This window comes from Cheilinus undulatus, linkage group 1 (assembly GCF_018320785.1).
Source record: "Cheilinus undulatus linkage group 1, ASM1832078v1, whole genome shotgun sequence".
NCBI lineage: Eukaryota > Metazoa > Chordata > Actinopteri > Labriformes > Labridae > Cheilinus > Cheilinus undulatus.
Genome location: NC_054865.1, coordinates 13,272,002 through 13,291,387, shown reverse-complemented (window position 1 = coordinate 13,291,387; position 19,386 = coordinate 13,272,002). Strand labels below are relative to the sequence as shown.

General features: G+C 38.5%; 1 protein-coding gene across 8 annotated transcripts in view; it reads left to right on the top strand.

The window, feature by feature from the left end:
• The first annotated feature begins 5,153 nt into the window (after nucleotides 1-5,153).
• kif13ba (kinesin family member 13Ba) overlaps nucleotides 5,154-19,386 on the top strand; it is a 69,644-nt gene continuing 55,411 nt past the window's right edge. For 6 of the 8 annotated variants that reach the window (XM_041813413.1, XM_041813333.1, XM_041813564.1 and 3 more), the window contains exons 1-3: nucleotides 5,956-6,107; nucleotides 6,328-6,663; nucleotides 15,698-15,791. In XM_041813413.1, coding sequence (XP_041669347.1) covers nucleotides 6,594-6,663; nucleotides 15,698-15,791 — 164 coding nt within the window. In that variant the 5' untranslated portion in view covers nucleotides 5,956-6,107; nucleotides 6,328-6,593. Of the gene's footprint in view, nucleotides 5,196-5,277; nucleotides 5,329-5,955; nucleotides 6,108-6,327; nucleotides 6,664-15,697; nucleotides 15,792-19,386 lie in introns of those variants that run through there. The other 2 variants (XM_041813188.1, XM_041813111.1) reach the window with 2 other exon arrangements.

Genomic DNA, 19,386 nt, shown 5'->3' with positions numbered 1-19,386 from the left:
TCTTTGCCACTCTCCCAAAAAGCTTTGACTGGCGAAGAACCCAACAACAGTTGTTGCATGCAGTCTCTCCCATCTCAGCTGCTGAAGCTTCTTCTTCAGAGCAGTCGTAGGGGTCTTGGTGGCCTCTCACTAGTCTCCTTTTTGCACGGTCACTCAGTATGTGAGGACAGCCTAAACTAGGCAGATTTACACATGTGCCATAGTCCTTCTATTTCTTGACTGATTTTATTGAACTCTGGGGGATGTTCAGTACCTGAACTTATGTTGCTTAACAAACTGATTAGACCGTCTGTCAAAAAACTAACACTGTCATTGTTATTTTAATCGGCAAATAACAAATTGAAACAACTAAATAGTCATTTTACACACATAATAACCAAACAACTTGATATTTTGTATGTCCTCTGTTGGCCTTGATTGCAGCTTGCATTCTCACTGGCGTTGTTTTTATGAACTTTTAAACAATCTCTTTTGCCCTTTAGTTCCATTTAGTTTCCAGCTGTTCAATCTTTGAATCTACTAAATCCTACATTTTTTTCAATAGGATTCAAATCTGGACTTTGACTTGGCCAGTCCTTCAGTTCCAGTCCTCCGGATTTATTTTTCTTGGTCTGATAGTCTCTGCACAGCTTTGAAGTATGCTTGGGGTCATTGTCTCGTAGTAATCTGAACAACCAATCAGATTCAGTCCAGACGGGATCCCATGATGTACTAGGATGTTGTGGAGGATGTTCCTGTTCATGATACCATCCATTTTCACTAATTTGCCATCTCCGTTTCCACAAATGGAACCCCGTACCGTAAAGCCTGCTATAATAAACAAATTAATGTGACTTGCAATGGATAATTTCTGAGATCAAAGTTTCCCGTTTTTTAAGGTTTTCTAGGGGAATAATTAAGACATAAAAGAGTCACAAATCATCACAAAAGAACCACATGTGGCTCAAGAGTATCATGGTGTTAATCATTACAGAAACATAAAAGATCATCTTGGTGACCAATGCTGTTAACTTAGGGCAGCTGTGCATACACCTTACATTGGGCCGTAGACTAATAAAATTGTTAAGCACTGTAGTAAATGAGACTTGAGAGTAAAAGTGAAATGTTTGTGAAAAACTTCTGCTCAATAAAAAGTTACTTGAGAAAGACTTTTTCTCTTCATTATTTTCTGTCCTTTGGTACATTTCAATCCTGTTTTTCATTTGATGGGTCTGACTGTGCTGGCTAAATAAACAGCAGCACATGTCCATGTGTCTGCAGTTTTTTATGTTTTATATGCTGTGTTTCATTTCTGTGCTGTCCTTTTTTGATTCAGTGCTAGTTTCCAGAGATGTCAGCATGTCAACATATATTTGATTTTATTGACTGTTCAGAGTACTTTTAAGGTTTACATAAATACACTGAAGTGAATGAAAATTCCCCTCACTATAGTGTTTTTAGTTTTACTGCTCAGTAGCTGCAGTTTCATTGATATTACATTTACATCCTGTAGTGTTTTTTTTATTTATGCTGGTTTTCATAAATCCAGTCAAATAAAAGTAGTCTTTGTATTGTCGGTCATATTTGAAAGTACTGCAACATTCATTCAGTGTCACAGTTAATTCAAACTACAACAACTAAATGAAAAATAAAATGGTTTATAATCCTTCAGGCGTAAGCAATGACATCAGACGCTGATGTACGTGTTTCCTGAGTGGAGAGGCGGGGTACCATCGCTGCCTGCATCGTGTCTCTTCTCTTGCCTACGCTCACATCACTGTGACGACATAAGCTGACTGTGACCTGTCTTTCCCATCACTGCGTCACACAGCTGCGGTTCACTCTGGGTTATAAAGAGTGGGTTTAATGTGATTTAACCGGTGTTAAGGGTACAAATGTGAGTGTAAGTTTAGACATTCACTCACATTTCATTGGTAAACCTCCACTAATACTGTCAAAGAGCATTATGTTTTTAGAAAGCCTGGATTTTTCTCATTTTAAATGATTTCATTAACTATTCCTATCATTAGAATTACAGTATAATGTATGTTTGTGTTAAACAAATGGCAACCCTGCTCTTTAAGAGGTCACTCAGCCTTTTGTTGCTCATTGAATCCACACATCACACTTTAATGCTCCTATATGTTGCAGCAGAGCACCCTCTAGTGCTTTCAGGAGCTTTCCACGGAGTAGATCTCTGAACAAATCAGTGCTGCTTGTTTGACAATCGACAGACAGGACAATAAATCCCTACTTTATATTCAGCTAACCTCTGACTCATCTGGTTTTAAAGTGCAGAAACAAATACAGAGTTTAGTCAGTGTTTACAAAAAAGAAAGTATTGCTGTTTCCCTGACCAAGTGGAGATCCTTACTGACAGTATCTGTAGACATATGTCAGTTTGTGCTTCATTTATCTTTTGGTAAATTCATTCAAAAAATGGAGACTGCAGCTGTCCTTCAGAAACAATCCAAGGTGCACTGTATGTAAGATTTGTGTGTATCTAAATTACCTTTATTTTAAAGAGCTCTAAATAGATTTGAACTCAGCCAATGTGTTCTGGCTGGTGAAGATTTTGGTCTTCACTATGACCACAGTCAGCAGAGGCTTGGGCAACCTTGTTAAGTTACAACCAGTCAGAGTGGGATCATTATTCTCCTTGAATGTGCAAGCTTAATGTAAAAACAGGTAGGGTTACTTCTTTAATAAAATAAGTAAAGGGAGAGGGAGAATTATTTTATAGAAGTCTGGAAAACAAAACCACAGGCGGATCATTGTAAAAAACAGTCATACAAAACAGTAAATATACAGTCATGTAAATATGTTCGGCATGTAGGGAGCTAAGCTTCATCATGAGTCACGATGCACCACAACTCAGGGCTGGAGAGAGCAGCCAGAGTCAGTGTTTTTTGGGCCTTTGAGACAAATACAACACAGCCCAAGGCCATGGCAAACCTACTACTAAAGGTAAGGACTTTGTTATTTTTTTCTACAGATTATTTTCCCATAACCCTGGTTATATGCAAAGACACCCAGAGCACAACATGGGATGTATCAATCCCCCTTCCTGACCAATGGTGCCACATCCACACCTTACTTCAGCCTCAATTTTCAGCACAAACACACCTTAAAGTACTGAACAGAACTTTATATCATACAGATGCATGTCTAAATGGAGCTTCCATAAATACTAGTAATTCTTTATCTTTGTTTTTTTTTTTTTTTTTTAGTTTTAGCTGTCCAGTAGTGAATAATGAGTTGGCAGTGTTATATAGTAAGGAAACGTCTCTACAATTTGTGTACGGTGTGTGCATGCAGTTCCATTGTTGTCCACCAGGTGTCAGAAATGTTCCATTTTTGAAGACATACCATCTGCCTTTGTCTTCTAAACGATTCTTCTCTGTTTCTAAGGGGACCAAATATTTTTCAAAATAACAGCTAATGCAGAAAAAAGGCTCTGATTCTTTTTTCTCTCTTACTGAGTAACAGCCATTAAAAATAGAAATTTAGAAGTGTGTGATGAAGGTTTTTGTCTTTCTGTGATTTTAGAAATAAAAAGGATAATTTCTTATTTTATTATTTAAATTCTTTGATGTTTAGAAAAAAAAATCGTACAAGCCTCATTAAAGTATAACTTCTAAATTTGAAATTCATTAAAATTTGACCAGTTGCAGGTAATAGCAATTTTATGACTGATATTGGGTTTTATTAAATCAGTTCATATTTTTACCTGTAAACGATGTTACTTGTGTGTGCATGAGTTTTACTTTTATCAGTCTCCTCAACTGTACGGTTCTAGGTTAAAAGTGTAATAATGCATTAACCATTACATCTTTTATTCATGCTTCATGCTGAAAATGATCATTTACAGTTGTAGGGTCAGTGGCAGAGATGATCATCCTTCAACCAGAGGTCAAGGGTTTGATCCCCAACTCCAGTCACATGCCATCTTAAGTCAAGATGTTGTCAGGCAAGCACTGAGCCCCATCTTGCCCCCATGCTGTGCAATGATGTGTGGATATATATAAATGTAAATCAATGAGATTAAGTAAAACTAAGGATACCTTTACATAGCAGCCCCTGCCATCAGTGTGTGAATGGGTGTGAATGAGCATGTGAGATATGCGTGAAAAGCGGAGTCTGAGTTTGAGTGGACTAGTCATGACACAAAAAAAGGTGCTCCACAAGCTGAAATCCATTCATCATTTAACCCTCTAAACACAATGCAACCGGTGAAGGAACTGTGATATCTATGGGCTTGATATGTCCAACTACATATCAGAGTTCCTTCAACAGATAACGTCTTCCGCCCATTAAGAAATCCTTCCTGACTCAGGTGCAGGCCTACTACCTTTTCAACTCTAAATTACACAGACAACCATCAGCTATTGACATCGTCTGTATGTTCTTTGCTGATGGGCTAATATCTACATAAACTGCCTCTACTGCATTGGAGCACTCCAAGTAGGTCGAATATACACAGCTGGAAAAAGCACAAGACTATTACTCAAGTAAAAGAACAGATACTTAGACTAAAATCTACTTAAGTGAAGAAGAAACACTGGTCTGCAAATCTATTTAAGTAGGACTGAATAGTAATTCACTTAAAGTTTACTACTGAGTAGCTTCTTTTGATACCCAAGGGTACAGTCAAATAACATGTTCCCCTCAATGACAAAATGAGAACGTGGATCTCAAGCCAAGTCGCACCTTTTTAATCAATAAAGTGATTTTCTAGGCCTAGTTATTTGTTCTTGACCGGCATGTGCAGAAAAAGCAAAACAACCAGCCGGTTGGTTGTTGACAGAGAGCTTAGACCACTTTACATTTCCCCACAAATATACTTAAGTCAAAGTGCAATTACTGATTTCAAGATGTGCTCAAGAAAGTACACAAAATTCTGAATTACACTAATATGTGTGTATTTAATTAGTATTTAAATTCCACCCCTGTAAATACATGTAGTTTAATATCCGTTTGACAATATCCTACACTGCGGGTTAACGGTATTGCGTGAGGTAGAGTATAATAAATCTAAACTGAGCTGACTGAGACTGAATTCAACTGAGTATAATGTAAAGTAATTTGACCCACTTAAAGTGAATTATTTTGATTTATTTTGAAATGTATTACAGGAAGTGTCCGGTTTGTTGTGAACAGTTTTGTGGTGGACAGCGGAAGTGTCGCGTGACTGACTGGCGTCTTGAACACATCTGGTAACGAGCACTTTTTCCTCTTTACTGTGTCTGAATTATGATTTAGCGTCAGATGTTATTAACTATTTTCTCTTTATTAAAGTATACGTGGACTTCTGACATGCCGAGTCTGACCAACACAAACTTACTAACGGTAACTTGAGGTTAACGGTCTCCGGTTGTGCTGGTGTAATGATGTCCTCCTGTCTGTGGAAACTGGGTGTAGCAACCTTAGAGAGACTAGAAAGTATTCAAAGTTTATAAACTATATGAATTATATATATAAACATTATTCAAAGGTAACGTTTTGCTGTTGACGAAAAAAAATATGAGTTAAAATGCTGAACGTGAATCTGTTGGTTAAATGTGCTTTCGCTCTAACACTATGCATCGATGTCATTTTGAAGCTACCGTAACTTGTGTCAAGTGTTTGTCCTACTAACAAAGTTTTAAGTAATAACCTCTAATTTTCAGACCTACTTTTTAATTAAATGTGAGTCTAATCACAGTCTTTAGCCGTAGGAGTCATGCGACCGTTAGTGGATTTTAACTGTTTTTCAGTCCATTACCGGCTTCTTTCTTTGGGTTTGGCTAGCGTTAGCAGCATGATGCAGTAAAAGCAGCCGGGTTTAATGTATTCTTATAAAAAGTCACAGCGTTTTACTTTCGTGTTATCATATGAACAAGATTCCTTAGACAATTAACTCCTTGTTCTGTGTCTGGGTTTGACAGACAAGTTAATCGTCGCTTTTAATATGAAGAGCTGTTGCTAGGCGGAAGGGCGGATGCTGCTAGCTGCATGTAGCTCGACACTGAGGAGGACATAGTGGATTCTGTTGGGAGGCTGTATAACATCGCCAGGCGGCTCTTTGTGATTCTCACCCGGTTTAATGTGTTTTTTAGTTGTGTCACCCCTGGGATGACTCAACAAAGGTGAGTGGTTCGTATATTGCGTACTGTTGGAAGGTGTAATGCAGTGAAATGACAGGAAATGGACAAAACTTGCTCCTTTCCTGCCGCCGCTACCCCCAGTTTGTCTGGCAAATTAGCTGGCTAGCCCTTTTTTGACTTGCAGATAGCATATGTTTGTTCAGTCACATCAACCAGCTGCTGTATTATTTGACTGAATTTGCATTTCTTCTTTCTCTTCCAGCCTCCACGCCTCTGTGGTTGTTAATTTACCTGGACTATGAGCAGGAGGAGAAAATAAAGCAGCGGCGGCTGGCTTCCTTCAGGATTTTGCCCAGGCTTTTTGTTTTCCCTTGGACATGCCTGGTCTACGGAGGAAAGCTGAACGGAGCTAGCTGGCCGACAGTCCGGCTAGCGCTACATTTTCAGGCTTTTGGATGATTGTGTAGCTGAAGAGCTGATTTATTTTGGATCAGCGTTGCCTGCTCCCTCCCTGTGCAAGGAGTCAGCATGGGGGAGCCCAGCTTGGACGACGCCAATGTCAAAGTGGCTGTTCGTGTACGGCCCATGAACAGGAGAGGTGAGAGGGCATCAGTCATATTCGGACTGTTAGGAGAACACTTACTTTCTGGTTAATTTGTAAACACAGGCCCAAGCAGTCTACATGGTCTGGGTTACATGTGTAATGTGACACAAGGCTACAATGATGCTTTAACTGACAGTTAAATCATCATGAAATTTGCATAAATTAGAGTTACATCATTGCTGAAAGGTAATGCAGAGAGTATGTCAGGTTTACAATGGCTCATCTCCAATTTCTGCTCTAAAGCCTGAGCACTAAACCCCTCATGGACTTAAGTAATGTCAGGTGTGCCATGAATAAGTGTGAGTCAGTGTCCTTCACAGACTTAAAATTGTATACATATTAGGGATGGTACAAACAAATGTATATAACAGGCAACCTGTAAACAGTTATAACTATTAATTGATGAGTAAAAAGCAACAACTTGTCACATGCTTTTTGACATTGCATGGTGCATGCTTAAGCAAACTATCAAAGCTATGAAATTGATCTATTTAACTCCCATGCTGATGTTTGAGAATGATACAGACAGTTCTGCAAATGACCAGCAAATCACAACAGCCAGTGACTCAACGTGACTAAAAGATAAACTTATCCACTTAAATACAAGCTTTGTTTATATTTAGTAAGGGAGTGAAAATGTGTTTGTCTTTTTGACAAATTGAAATGAACAATAGCCAAGCCTCAAACTATGCACTTATGTAGACTAACAGCAAGAATGACATTTTCTATTAATATCATCTGCACCTTTATTAACCTGATGACTTGACAAATACTTGTGATTCATAGGATCGTGCCTCAAAGTCCACAAGTCAGCTTGTGTGGGGATGGGGATTGTGCCTAAAAATAAACCGCTGTTCACTATACCTCTAGGGACTTGCCTCACTAAAGTACTCCCTGTTTAATATCCTAGGAACTGGGTGCCAGTGAGAAATCAACACCCATTAGTGAAATGAGCTTCTGCAGATTAAAGAGAGGCGGGTCTGGATGGCACATGTTATCCAGTGCTGCCATAGGGCTTCCCTCATGGCTGCCTGCCATCCAGCTAGATTTAAAGCTGAACCACTGCTGTGTGGGATCTACTGTTAGAAAGGCTAAACACTGTCTCCTTCACAGGCTGATACAGATGCCAATAGCTTCTTGACTTCAGCTGCCACTTGCTGTAAAGAGGAGTAAATCAGCAGTCCACCAGTAAAGCCTTTGACAGCAGTATGCTTGAGACCCTCTTCTCAAGGGCATCGGTGCACTCTGTTGGAACAATACTAGTTTAACATATGAAGTTGTACAGTGACACGTTTTTAGCATGAAAATGTTCCTGGGGCAGCAACATGTCTACAAATTGTTGTATCCACTTATCTAATTTTAGCTAAGCCAAGCTAACAATGGCATAGTGTTACACAAATTTGCGTGCAAATGCCTGGGTCAATTATATTTCAGATTTTCAGTGCCACATGCAGGGAGGCATGGTTGACATTTCCTGGTCAATTGCCAAGTGGTGTTTTTGCCGTGGGAGGCCATGTGTTCCGTGGAGGAGGAGGAGGAGGAGGAGGAGAGCTTCTGAGGCAGAGTGGTTGACCGACAAGTGGCAGAATGTATCACATGTATTACTCTTTCTCTCTCTCTCTCTCTCTCTCTCTGTCTCTCTCTCTCTCTCTCTCTCTCTCTCTCTCTCTCTCTCTCTCTCTCTCTCTCTCTCTCCATGCTGTGCTGGGAAGTCGGTCACAAGACCAGGCCGTTGGATTTCTGCACTATTCCCATAGGCAAGGATTTACAGTGCCATGGACTAATGTACAGAAATTCAGCAGGCAGGATGGCATTTTCATGGATATTTTCTGAAAGGTCAGGTGTTTGTTATGAACCCACAAAAATCTTATTTTTGTTTTTTGAACAACAACCATCAGTCAGTGGATGTGCGGGCGTTAACCTGTGAAGGTTGTGGGTGTGTGGTTGGTGATGCAGATGTTACAGCTTATGTCTGGTGGAATTATCTTCAGATGAGGAATAGTTTGACATAAATGGTTAAAATGAATGAAGATGTATATAATTGCGATTATTTTGACTCATTTTGCAAGTGCAATATGAATTGTTTTATTGAAAGGAATGATCATTTTTATGTAATTCTCATTTAAATGAAGAAAAACACATACAAACAAGAAAAATAGGGCCTTTTTGTAAGCTTTTCCAGAAAAAAATGAAACAAATGTTCGCATTATGTGTAGAGCAGTGGTTCTCTAGTCTAGCCTCAGGACCCACCAGGCTTTTTAATGACCAACAACCTGAATTTCATTTTTAAAAAAATCACCCATGTTTCGTTGATTAAAAATGTTGCAGTTTGTGTCTCAGATGGAACAAAATTTATGAGAACTGACTTGTTTTACTCCCCCTTTCCTCATGATAATGTTTCAATTGTTGCTAGTTTTACAAATCTAAAGAAAGATCTAGAGAAATTTCTTCATTATCACGGGAAAAAGAATGTTTTTTTTATTGCAACTAAAGGAGATAAATGAGTTGAAATGTTGATGAAACATTTAAATATACCCATTATCACGATAAAACAGAGTAAAATAAAATGTATAGATGTATGTCCACTGTAACCTTGCAAAGCAGGTGGATACGCCCATTTCCGTGTTTCTCACTGGTGAATCCATCTTGCAAAGCTCCCATCTGAACAGTTTGGGCCTGTTTAGAAATTGACAGGACCAGTCAGCGTCAAGGGGCAGTACTTGTGGACGCAGCGGAGTCATGACACAAGCAAACAACGCCAAGAGGCCGGTGCAATTATGGCAGAAGAGATTAGACTGGATGCTGCTAAAGTGCCAGTTTTATCAGAACTTGCCAACATTTCTTCGTTTAAAGAAGAACAAAGAACAGCAGTGAGTTGTTTTTTTTTTTTTTTTCCAAAAATGACAAAAGTCATGCACTGACATGTCTACAGTCGCCATGGTTCGTGTTATGCAGTTCTCTATGGAGTTTTCTCCCCGTAGCAGTTGCGTCACATGTTTTGTTGCTGATTGGCCCGTAACGTTGTGACAGACAGAACGTTCATCCAGTCACCCTCCGAATTTTTTTTCAAAGGCTCTGCCCTTTCCCAAATGCCGTCTATGGAAAGTTTCCCAGATGGATGTGTGAAACAAATCCATCTGGTGATGTTATGTCCACTGAGTACTTTAGTATTTCATAGACTTTCTGACACCATTTTATTCTAGACACACTTTTGTGACCTGTAGAAAACTGCTCCACGACCCACTTTTGGGTCCTGGCCCACCAGCTGAGAACCACTGGTGTCGAGCATAACAAATCTGCTGCTGCAAAAAAAGTGTCAAACTGATATTTTGATATATTCCAGGGTAAGGATATATTGCAACTTTTGATCTGCATTTTGAAAATTCCAGAATCTCATTCTGAAATTTTGATGAGCTGCTCAGCCTTAGTAGAAATTTACATATGTTTTCCTGACCACACGCCCTCATTTCTTATGAGAGAGGCAATAGTTCTGACTTCTTAACAGGCCAAAGTTCACCTCCTGTTGTCAGGGTCAGTTCATTAGGTGAAGTTTCTCTTTTACTGATCTTACAGGCACACATGAGGGTTACTGAACCTCTGCCTCCTTTTGTATTCCCCTTTAACTCCAATGCTCCAAATAAAGGACTGAAAATCTTTATGCTGCTGTTATTAATTAGAAAATAATCATCGCTAAATCACCAAAAAACTTCTTTTAGAAGTACACTTGAAGCCAAATTAAAATCCAGAGTGTTATCATGTAAAGAAACCATACTGTTCTTGACTTGATTAGATTTACATTTTTTAAGATGCAAAAAAAAGTACATGAGCATGAACAGTAATAAAGCAGAACATGTAAACAGTGTATTACAGTCAGATGTTCTAAATCAGGCATATAAATAAGCTTTTTCTGATTATGATATTTAATAAGGTTTGAGGAGCATTGTTTGGATGTGTACAAAATACATTCAGACAATGCTTCTCTATTTTGGTATTTACCTTGATATATTGCCCTTTGGCTTTTTAGAGTCAGCTGTATGTGTTGTAAATAAACAAAGCTTTGAGATGTAAACAAACATAGTCTCAGATTTTGAAGATTTTGTAAGACCTTAGAAAATAGGCCTAGATGTTTTTGGAGGGAACAAATTACTCCCAGAGATTCCCAGATCCTGATTTGATTATGAAGCTTGAAAATGACGTATTATTTTCAACATTTATTTCATTGAGAGTCTAAACAAGAATATTTGTGATGCAGTGTTTTAAAAGAAGCATCCAATATTAGTGAAAGTGGCATGGCCTGCTGCACTGCTGCTCATTTTAAACTTTCAGTTCTTGCTTAGTCATCATTGTAACACATGCCAGTTTTTTGTCTTCTGTTGCTCAGCAGAAAAGGACACTGATAAATTTGGTGGATGAGAACAAGCAGGAAAATTGGTGGCTTTCTAAAGGCAGTGGAAAGGCTTTTTGAACCATAAGTGCCACGTTTCCAGTAATGTCTTTCTGATCCATGCTTGATTGAACTTCACTCCACATCCAACAGCACTATGGAAGACTTTTGTGATTGCAAATTGTCCCGGAATACCACAGCAGCTTTGAGTGGGCAGTTCTGGGCACAGACGTCTGAAATCACATATAAATTAGATCTTACAAGCCCTGAGAAGAATTGGTTTCTGCTCTTTTCTAACTCATCATTTGCAATTCAGTCCGCCACACATTGACACCTTTTAACAGTTGGATTCAGACACAGCTTTTCCTCTAGGTCCTTGTGTCAGAAAGTTTCTTCACGATGCATCAGTTGGGCTGTTCAGGGAGTGATTCAGACCTTAGACACTGAATAATAAGCTGAATACTTCTTTAAGCTCAAGGCCACTCTCCCTGTGTATCCCAGGTTGAGGAGGAGAGGTGGTGTAGCTGCCTAGCAGGACAAAGGCAGGAAGGGAGTGAGGCTGAATGAATATTTGCTAATGTTGCGTAATGCTCCATGTTCCCATGGCTGTGGCCTTCGAAGAACAGAGCAACCTCGGCGTAGCAACAGCAACACCATGGCCAATCAGCTTCCTGGCTTGTGTGAGCCCTGTGGTTTCAAACCTCAGCACCGGTAGACCAGAGAGGTGGAGCGGAGGAAGGCCAGTGGAAAGTGAGATCTAGAGAGGCAGAAAACAATGGGTACATTTATCCTTGTAACTATACTGCATCAAACTTTCCCTTCAGGAAGTACAGTTGGAACACGGGCACATGGGTAATGTAGGCCAGACTACAGGCAACACAAAAATGAGAAGCCAGACTAAAAAGTTTTGCTCAGCCTCCCGATGACTATGCCACTGCCCCTATTTAACTCTACCTTTGCTTCTGCTCTTAGTGTCAGACTCAGTCCCTGTTGGCTCACTCTGATTTTTTCCCTGTGAGGTCCTTGACAGCAGGAGAATCAAAGAATGATTCAGGTCCTCTGACCTTTGACATCGAGCTTCCATGGCTCTCTGTATTTCTGTCAGGACTGGCAGGACTGAAGTTGTTTAAACAGACAATCTATCCAGGAGACCCTCATTTTTTGGTTTGCACAGACGTTGCTTGTCTTTTTCTAGGTGTAGAACCAATAAGGTTTGAATTCCCATCTGTAGCTTGATCTGCAAAATGGGAATGAAATGAGTGTGATTTCAGTACAAGATTGTTCTCATTTTATGTTGATGATGTCACATTTTTACCTGATATAGAAAAGTGTTACGGCCTTCTAACTGCAAAAATTGTAAGTAAACAGTTTATCAGTTGTAGTTTATAGACCATTCACTCGACAATAAAACACTTTTAGATGACTGCCTAACTAAATATCTATATTGTATCTTATCACCTTTATCTGATGATAGAGAACAGCAGTACATATTGATAAGCTATATAGTACAGTTATTTTGTTCAGCATTTATCTAATCAACCACCATTAGATTAGATTGTGAAAGATGAGGATATCAATTATTCAGATTTATTGTAGCTTTTCTGTTTTTTACCCCTATTAAGAGGAACATGTACAGGTACATCTCAAAAAATTAGAATATCATGAAAAAGTTAAACATATTTTGTTATTCATTTCAGATAGTGAAACCCATATATTATATAGAGTCATTACACATAGAGTGAAATATTTCAAGCCTTTGTTTCTTGAAATTTTGATGATTATGGCTTACAGATAATGAAAACCCAAAACATTTCAAGAAATAAAGGCTTGAAATATTTCACTCTATGTGTAATGAGTCTATATAATATATGGGTTTCACTTTCTGAAATGAGTGACAAAAAATATTTAACTTTTTCTTTTTTGTTTCCTTCTTTTTTTTTATGTACTTGTACATGTAAGTGGCTTGGTATGCATGGTATGAATGAACGTCATTTAGCGGTAATGAAGAGTATTTACACTTCTTTAGGCTCATATCTCTCACTGACATCAACTCTTGACTACAAAGTAGTCATGCCTGAGTCCGAAAGTATTACTAGAGGCGTAATATTCCAAAACTTTCTCTGGTTATTTCTGCTTTAGTCAGTTCTCATAGAAGAAAGGAATTGAAACCACAGAATGTTTTTCCTGTGCTGACACATACACTTAAGTTAATAATCCCCGCATGCTCTTGCATGCTCACAGTATAATAGAGAAAAACCCGTATTGACAGTCATCTGTTTTACAATTGCATGTTTAAAATTCCAGGAGTGTGGATGTTAATTCAGGGTTCAAATTTGAGTTAATTAAGTGAAAAGATGCCCAATGAAGCTTGTGCACTAGACAAGGTTCTGCTTGAAAAACTACTGGCTCATTTTAAAGAGAAATGCTTGTTTACATGTGAGGGTAGGATCTGGTCATACAGGTGAAGGACATTATTTATTTTCTGAAGATAATTTACACCTGAAGGAGTGTTGCTCTAGCCCTGACCTTCGACCTCCTGTTGCAGGGGGGGGAAGAGAAAAGGATATCCTTACTGGAGCAACACATGGAGGCAGAGAATCCACATTTTTCCCCTATCTTCCCTTATCTCATCCCTGCTTTGAAAAAAAGAACAAATTAAAAAAATACATAAATCTAATTGCAGAGAAAATATGTGGGTTGTTTGTGTGTCCCACTAGTGTACAAGCTAAGATACAATTTTTATTAATGACAGTTTTACTAATAAGGTTTTTATTTCAGTTTATTGCAGTAGTAAAGTGAAAGGCTATTAGAATAAATTACTACAATTCACCATGAAAACATTAGGCATTCAGTGATTTTGGCGATAAACGTCTCCCCTCAGTGAAAGACTGGCATTCTGCTTCTGGCAGTTTAGCTTTTCCTGTAAGTAACCAATTGTGTAATGTTTTTTTGTAAATGCACAAACAATTGTGCCAAAAATCGGATGCCCAGGACATGCTGGCAGCACCTAGCGTGAGCTTAGACAACCATCACTAAGTTTCTTTGGCAGGGCAGATGAATGGAGAAACTTAGCAGCATCATGAGTTTCCAGTGTGGTTAGTGTTATTTTCCAAAGCTTTCACAGTGAAGCATCTATTAGTTCCCTCTTTGACTGACTCAGCTATGAAAGCAAACAAAATATTTAGCACTTTACACCAGTAAATTACACATGTCTATTTTATATTTATATTCACAGAGATCAGATTTTATTCCCAGGCTTTTGCATTTTTGTATGAATATATTCCTCACACTTTAAGGGGAAGAAGCAGCAGTATTTTTCCTCCTCTCTCTGAGGGGATCTTGATAGAAGTTCTTGTGTTAGCAACATTATATGCTGACTTGTGCAAATTGACAGTGGACAAAGCATTACAACCACTCCTTATGCTGAGTTGGAGATGGTCAGGTGATGTTCTGTTGGCCACGTATGCGTTTGCATGCACATTTGTGTGATTGTGGTAGAGAGAGAGAGAGACTGTTTGCCTAGATGAGTCCCATTTATTGATTAGGTTAATGCTCACTCCAAGGTAAAAGGGCATTTTCACAGTCAGTGCACTCAATTGTTTTAACTCGATGTTGCACTGGAAATGTAAACGCTATTATCCAATTTAACTTCTGTCACCAAATGGGATTAAACTTATCAAGGACGTTGTACATTTGTGCTGTTGTCTTTGCATTATGGGCAGGATGTGGAAAAATGTAATATTCTTTATATTATTTCTGTATATTATTATTTCTGAGCAACCAAAATGATTTGAACGCAACATCTGGGCAAACTATAATATGTTCTGATATGTCTCTGTATGTTGTTAAATTAAGCTGGAGGTACTGGAAAGACAAGCAGCATTATATTAAGAAAACAAAACAAAATTACAATTTAGGATAACAGTAAACAAATGCTGCATTTACACATGCTCACCATGGGCTTTAACATCTCCAGTAATTGCTCTGGATGAGCTGTGTTATGTGGAAATAAATATATTGGCACAAGAGGAAGATTCAGAAACTTAACAGACAAGAAGACTGGTGATCTCTCTCACAACCAGTTGACCTTTTCAACTTTTTTTTTTTAAACTCAGACTTTTTCTGCTTAGTTTCAATCTTTTCAATTCCTGTGAACTTTTGCTCTGACGTCGGGATAAGTAGATATAAACACAGTAGGTAAAATAAAAAAAAAATCACCTCAGGTGAATAATAGGCCATGGTGAATAATGAATTTATTATTATTTTTTTAATTAACCTTTGAGCAGCTTTCTGGTCACCAGTTTTTTTTTTTCTCATCTCTTTTGTATTTCATGAAAATTACCCAAAACTAGTAGTACTGGTGTAAAGGCAAAAGCTGTCATTTTAGCTTTTATCAGTACAGCTTTTGAATACTGCTTCAGAATATGACTTTTTTTAACATCATGTCCTGCATCCTGACTCCCCCAGTCCAACAAGGAAATGTTTATGCTGTGTTTGAATAACAGCTTTGAAATATTTAATGGGCAGCTTGTCCTGACATTTTCTCTATATTTCCAGGGCTGCATGTGTGAAAACAAACATAGATAGGTTTGGGTTTTCCATTTTGTTACTTTGGTTATAACATTTTCTGCTTTTTATTCACAGAAAAGGAATTAAACACTAAATGTGTTGTGGAGATGGTGAAGAACCAGACCATCCTCCATCCTGCTGGAACTAACCTGGGAAAAGCAGACACCAGGTACGTTCATCTGATGTTTGATGTCATTCTGTGTCTATTACAACAGTTCATTCTGCATTTAAGATATTGCTGGTTCTCCCACTCATCAGCTCACACAGGTCGTTGTAAACCCTTGTTTTCTAATTGCAGATATTTCATTGAAGGTGTTTCTCTTTTTCTGAATCATTACTCATTGAAATCTGAAAACTTAAACATATAGATTATTAGGGGTTTGATCTTGCGAGATTGAAATGTCATGAGATTTCTTGTCAAGGTGACAAAGATCACAGTGATGCTCCTGGGCTCACCAATCCCACCCTCTCCTCACCCTTTGAGCACACTACTTAGGGGCCGTACATGATCCATAAATGTATTAAAAGTAGTTCATCATATTAGTGTAAAATGATTAAATGCTGCTGCTGCCGATAGGGATGAATACCTTTCACATTTGAACTGATACGGTACCAATGCCCAGTACCTGTGAATCAGTACCAGTACACAACAGTGTGTGTATTTGCGATAATGATTGTTAACTGTTTGTAATGTAACATCACCCATGTTTTTACAAATTACTCCAGCATGAAAACCCTAAACTATTATTAATACCAAAAATCACAGTGTTTAAAGTGAGGTTTTGGTGCAAGACAGAGAAGGAGGGGGTGGTGAGCGAGCAAGAGAGAGGGCAGCAGACGCTGATCTGAATCATCAATCATCACACTGCTTCTTCAGATTAAAAGTATTGTAGTGGCAATCCTTGCACTTCGCGTCACATATATTGCAGTGTAACCTGCATCATATTTTGAAAAGCGGAGCCCTACCTTCGCCCTCTTCCTGCCAGCCCTACTTTCTTTGTTGATTGTACATGCTGCTACTGATGTCACTACACTCTTGTATGCGCAATACTGGGTTTGTGTCCGGTTTGGAAATTGCCTACTTTTCCACTCTCTCACAGTCACAAGGATGCGTTTAGTTACCGAAATGTGGTTGGTTTGATTTTATGCGAATCAGTACTCAGGATTACCGGTGGAATTCGGTTGGGATCTCTAAAAGTACCAAATTTGGTACCCATCAGTAGCTGCTAAATCCCAGTGCAGAGTCTCTGTTAGGAGAATGCAGCATTTTGTGTATGCATGCAGACTCGCTCATAGTGTTGCTGTTTGTTGCTTTTTAACTTTAATTCAATCCCTACTTCAACGTGAGTCTTTCTCATCCCTCTGTGTGTGTCAGCCACTCATCTAACAGCTGTTGGCTGCACGTAACATCAGTCTGAAACTTCATTTATGTAGCACAACAGGCCATTGTGTACTGCAGCAGTAAATTTAACCAAACAAATTTAGTCTGAGCACCGTGGAACGCAGTGTTTGCACCAAAAACCAAAGTTATAGCCCCTAATAAATGTGCCCTGTTGTTGTCCCACAGAGGCAGATTAGACACACACAGGCAGATACACATTAACACACATGCTCATCTATGTCCAACAGTGGCAAATTTCTTTTGAGGAAAAAAAGATCAAAAAGATTTTCAAAAATCTGTTTGTGCAATTAACAATAATGACTTCAGAATAGGGGTGTAATGGTACAGAAAAATTTCAGTTCGGTACGTGCCTTGGTTTTGAAGTCACGGTTCGATACGTTTTTGGTACGGTAATTGAAGCGGATAAATAAAATGTAATTTTTGTTTTTTAAATTTTAATTGTATTACAATAAATAGGCTAAATAAATTACATTTAAATTATTAATAATGCAGTAAACCCCTTCCAAAAGTTCTTCAATGATTGAAAATATAAATAAATAAATAAATTTTTGGATACTAGGTTAATTTAATTGATAGATTGACATATTTATTCCCAAAACACTAAAATCTCCCAAACAAACTGAACGCATCATCATACAACTCTGCTAGCTTGTTAAGTATGCAAATTAGCATCTATCCTGCCAATTTCACCACAGCACTGGTTTACTTTTTTAGCCAATGGGACCTACTACAAAGTTTGGGAGAACTTTTCACAGTCTATCTTGGCAGATAAAGAGGTTAGAGCCTTGTAGAATATGAGGATAACTTTACCGATGACGCAGTTCCTCCAAGACTGACGGTTGAGTAGGGGTGGGACAAAAAATCGATACACTGAAATATCGCGGTACTTCCTGGCGTGATACTTTTATTGATATTTAAAATGCAGTATCGATATTTAATTAATTATTCATTTTGTTGGTGCGGTAGTTTGTGGTGTAATATCCCCCCCGACCGCTAGTTGGCGGCAGGCATCACCAGCTGGCAGTTGACCCTTGCCTCTTCTCTCTTGAGACAACGAGATCATGCGAGACTTCCGGTCTGCGTGAGCCGGTTGCTTATAGCTGAGCGACTTCTGCTGCATTCATAGTGGATGTGTGGGATTATTTTGGCTTCCAAATCATTAAAAACAGCACAAACTTAGACAGGAGTTAGACCGTCGTTTGCAAGATATGCCACGCCAGAGTAAAACACTCAGACAACACAACGAATCTACAAGTTAGGCATCATCGCGTTAGCGCTACAGCTAACGGCTAACTTCAACAAACAAGCCCGTTAAAGCTACCGCTGGTCTCTACTTGTGCAACCATAATCACAGTCGTTTTATTTGTAAGAACCTATCCTGTGTAGTGTCATTAAGAATGACAGTTTCGGTAATACAATAAAGAAACACTGGCCTGTCACATATGCCCCCTGTAAAACAGTCCATCAGTCCTCAAAGCTGGACATGACCATCAGCTCGTCTCCCATAGTTTCCCTCCACAAACACTTGGTCGTTATGTGATGATATAAAAAATCGGAAATAAGCGATATACAAAGGATTGGAGTACATTCACTCATATTAATTTATTCCTCTATTCTTTAAAAAAAAATCATGGCAGCATTTTAATTTAGTGCAACAAATGGGGAAAATCCTCATCTTCAGATTGAACAAAGATAGTTAAAATGCGAGATGATGCAGGACTACAAATTTTTTAAATAGCATAATTCTACATTGTTAAATTCCACATTAACTTAAAATTATGTAACAAGTTATATATATATATATGTATATATATATATATATATATATATACATATATATATATACTACACATATCCATAGACTTTATGCACTTCATATTCAGTATTTAGCTCAGTCTGTGTCCAATTCTGTGAAATTGACACCAAATTGTTGTGAATAAACTGAGAAATCCTGCACTTGATCATTTTACAACTATTTTGTATTCTCTAGTTAGACATAGTTTGTGATGTATCGTTATACAATTTTCTTGCAATATATCGATTATCGCAGTAGCGCTGTATCGTGATAATATCGGTATTGTGAACCACATATCGCGTATCGTATCGTATCGTATCGTGAGGTACCCAGTGATTCCCACCCCTACGGTTAAGGGTAGAATTAACTGTTGCTGTTGTTTGCTGTGGTTGTGTGGTTGGGACAGTGTGACAGTGAGTTGTTCTCTGGTTTTCTGACTGTATGTCAGCTTCATTCCACATGTATTCGTTTGGTACACATCTGTACCTTACCGAGAGGCCCGTACCGAATCAGTACAGTACGAATACACACACCTTTACACCCCTACTTCAGAATGATTTCTTTTGG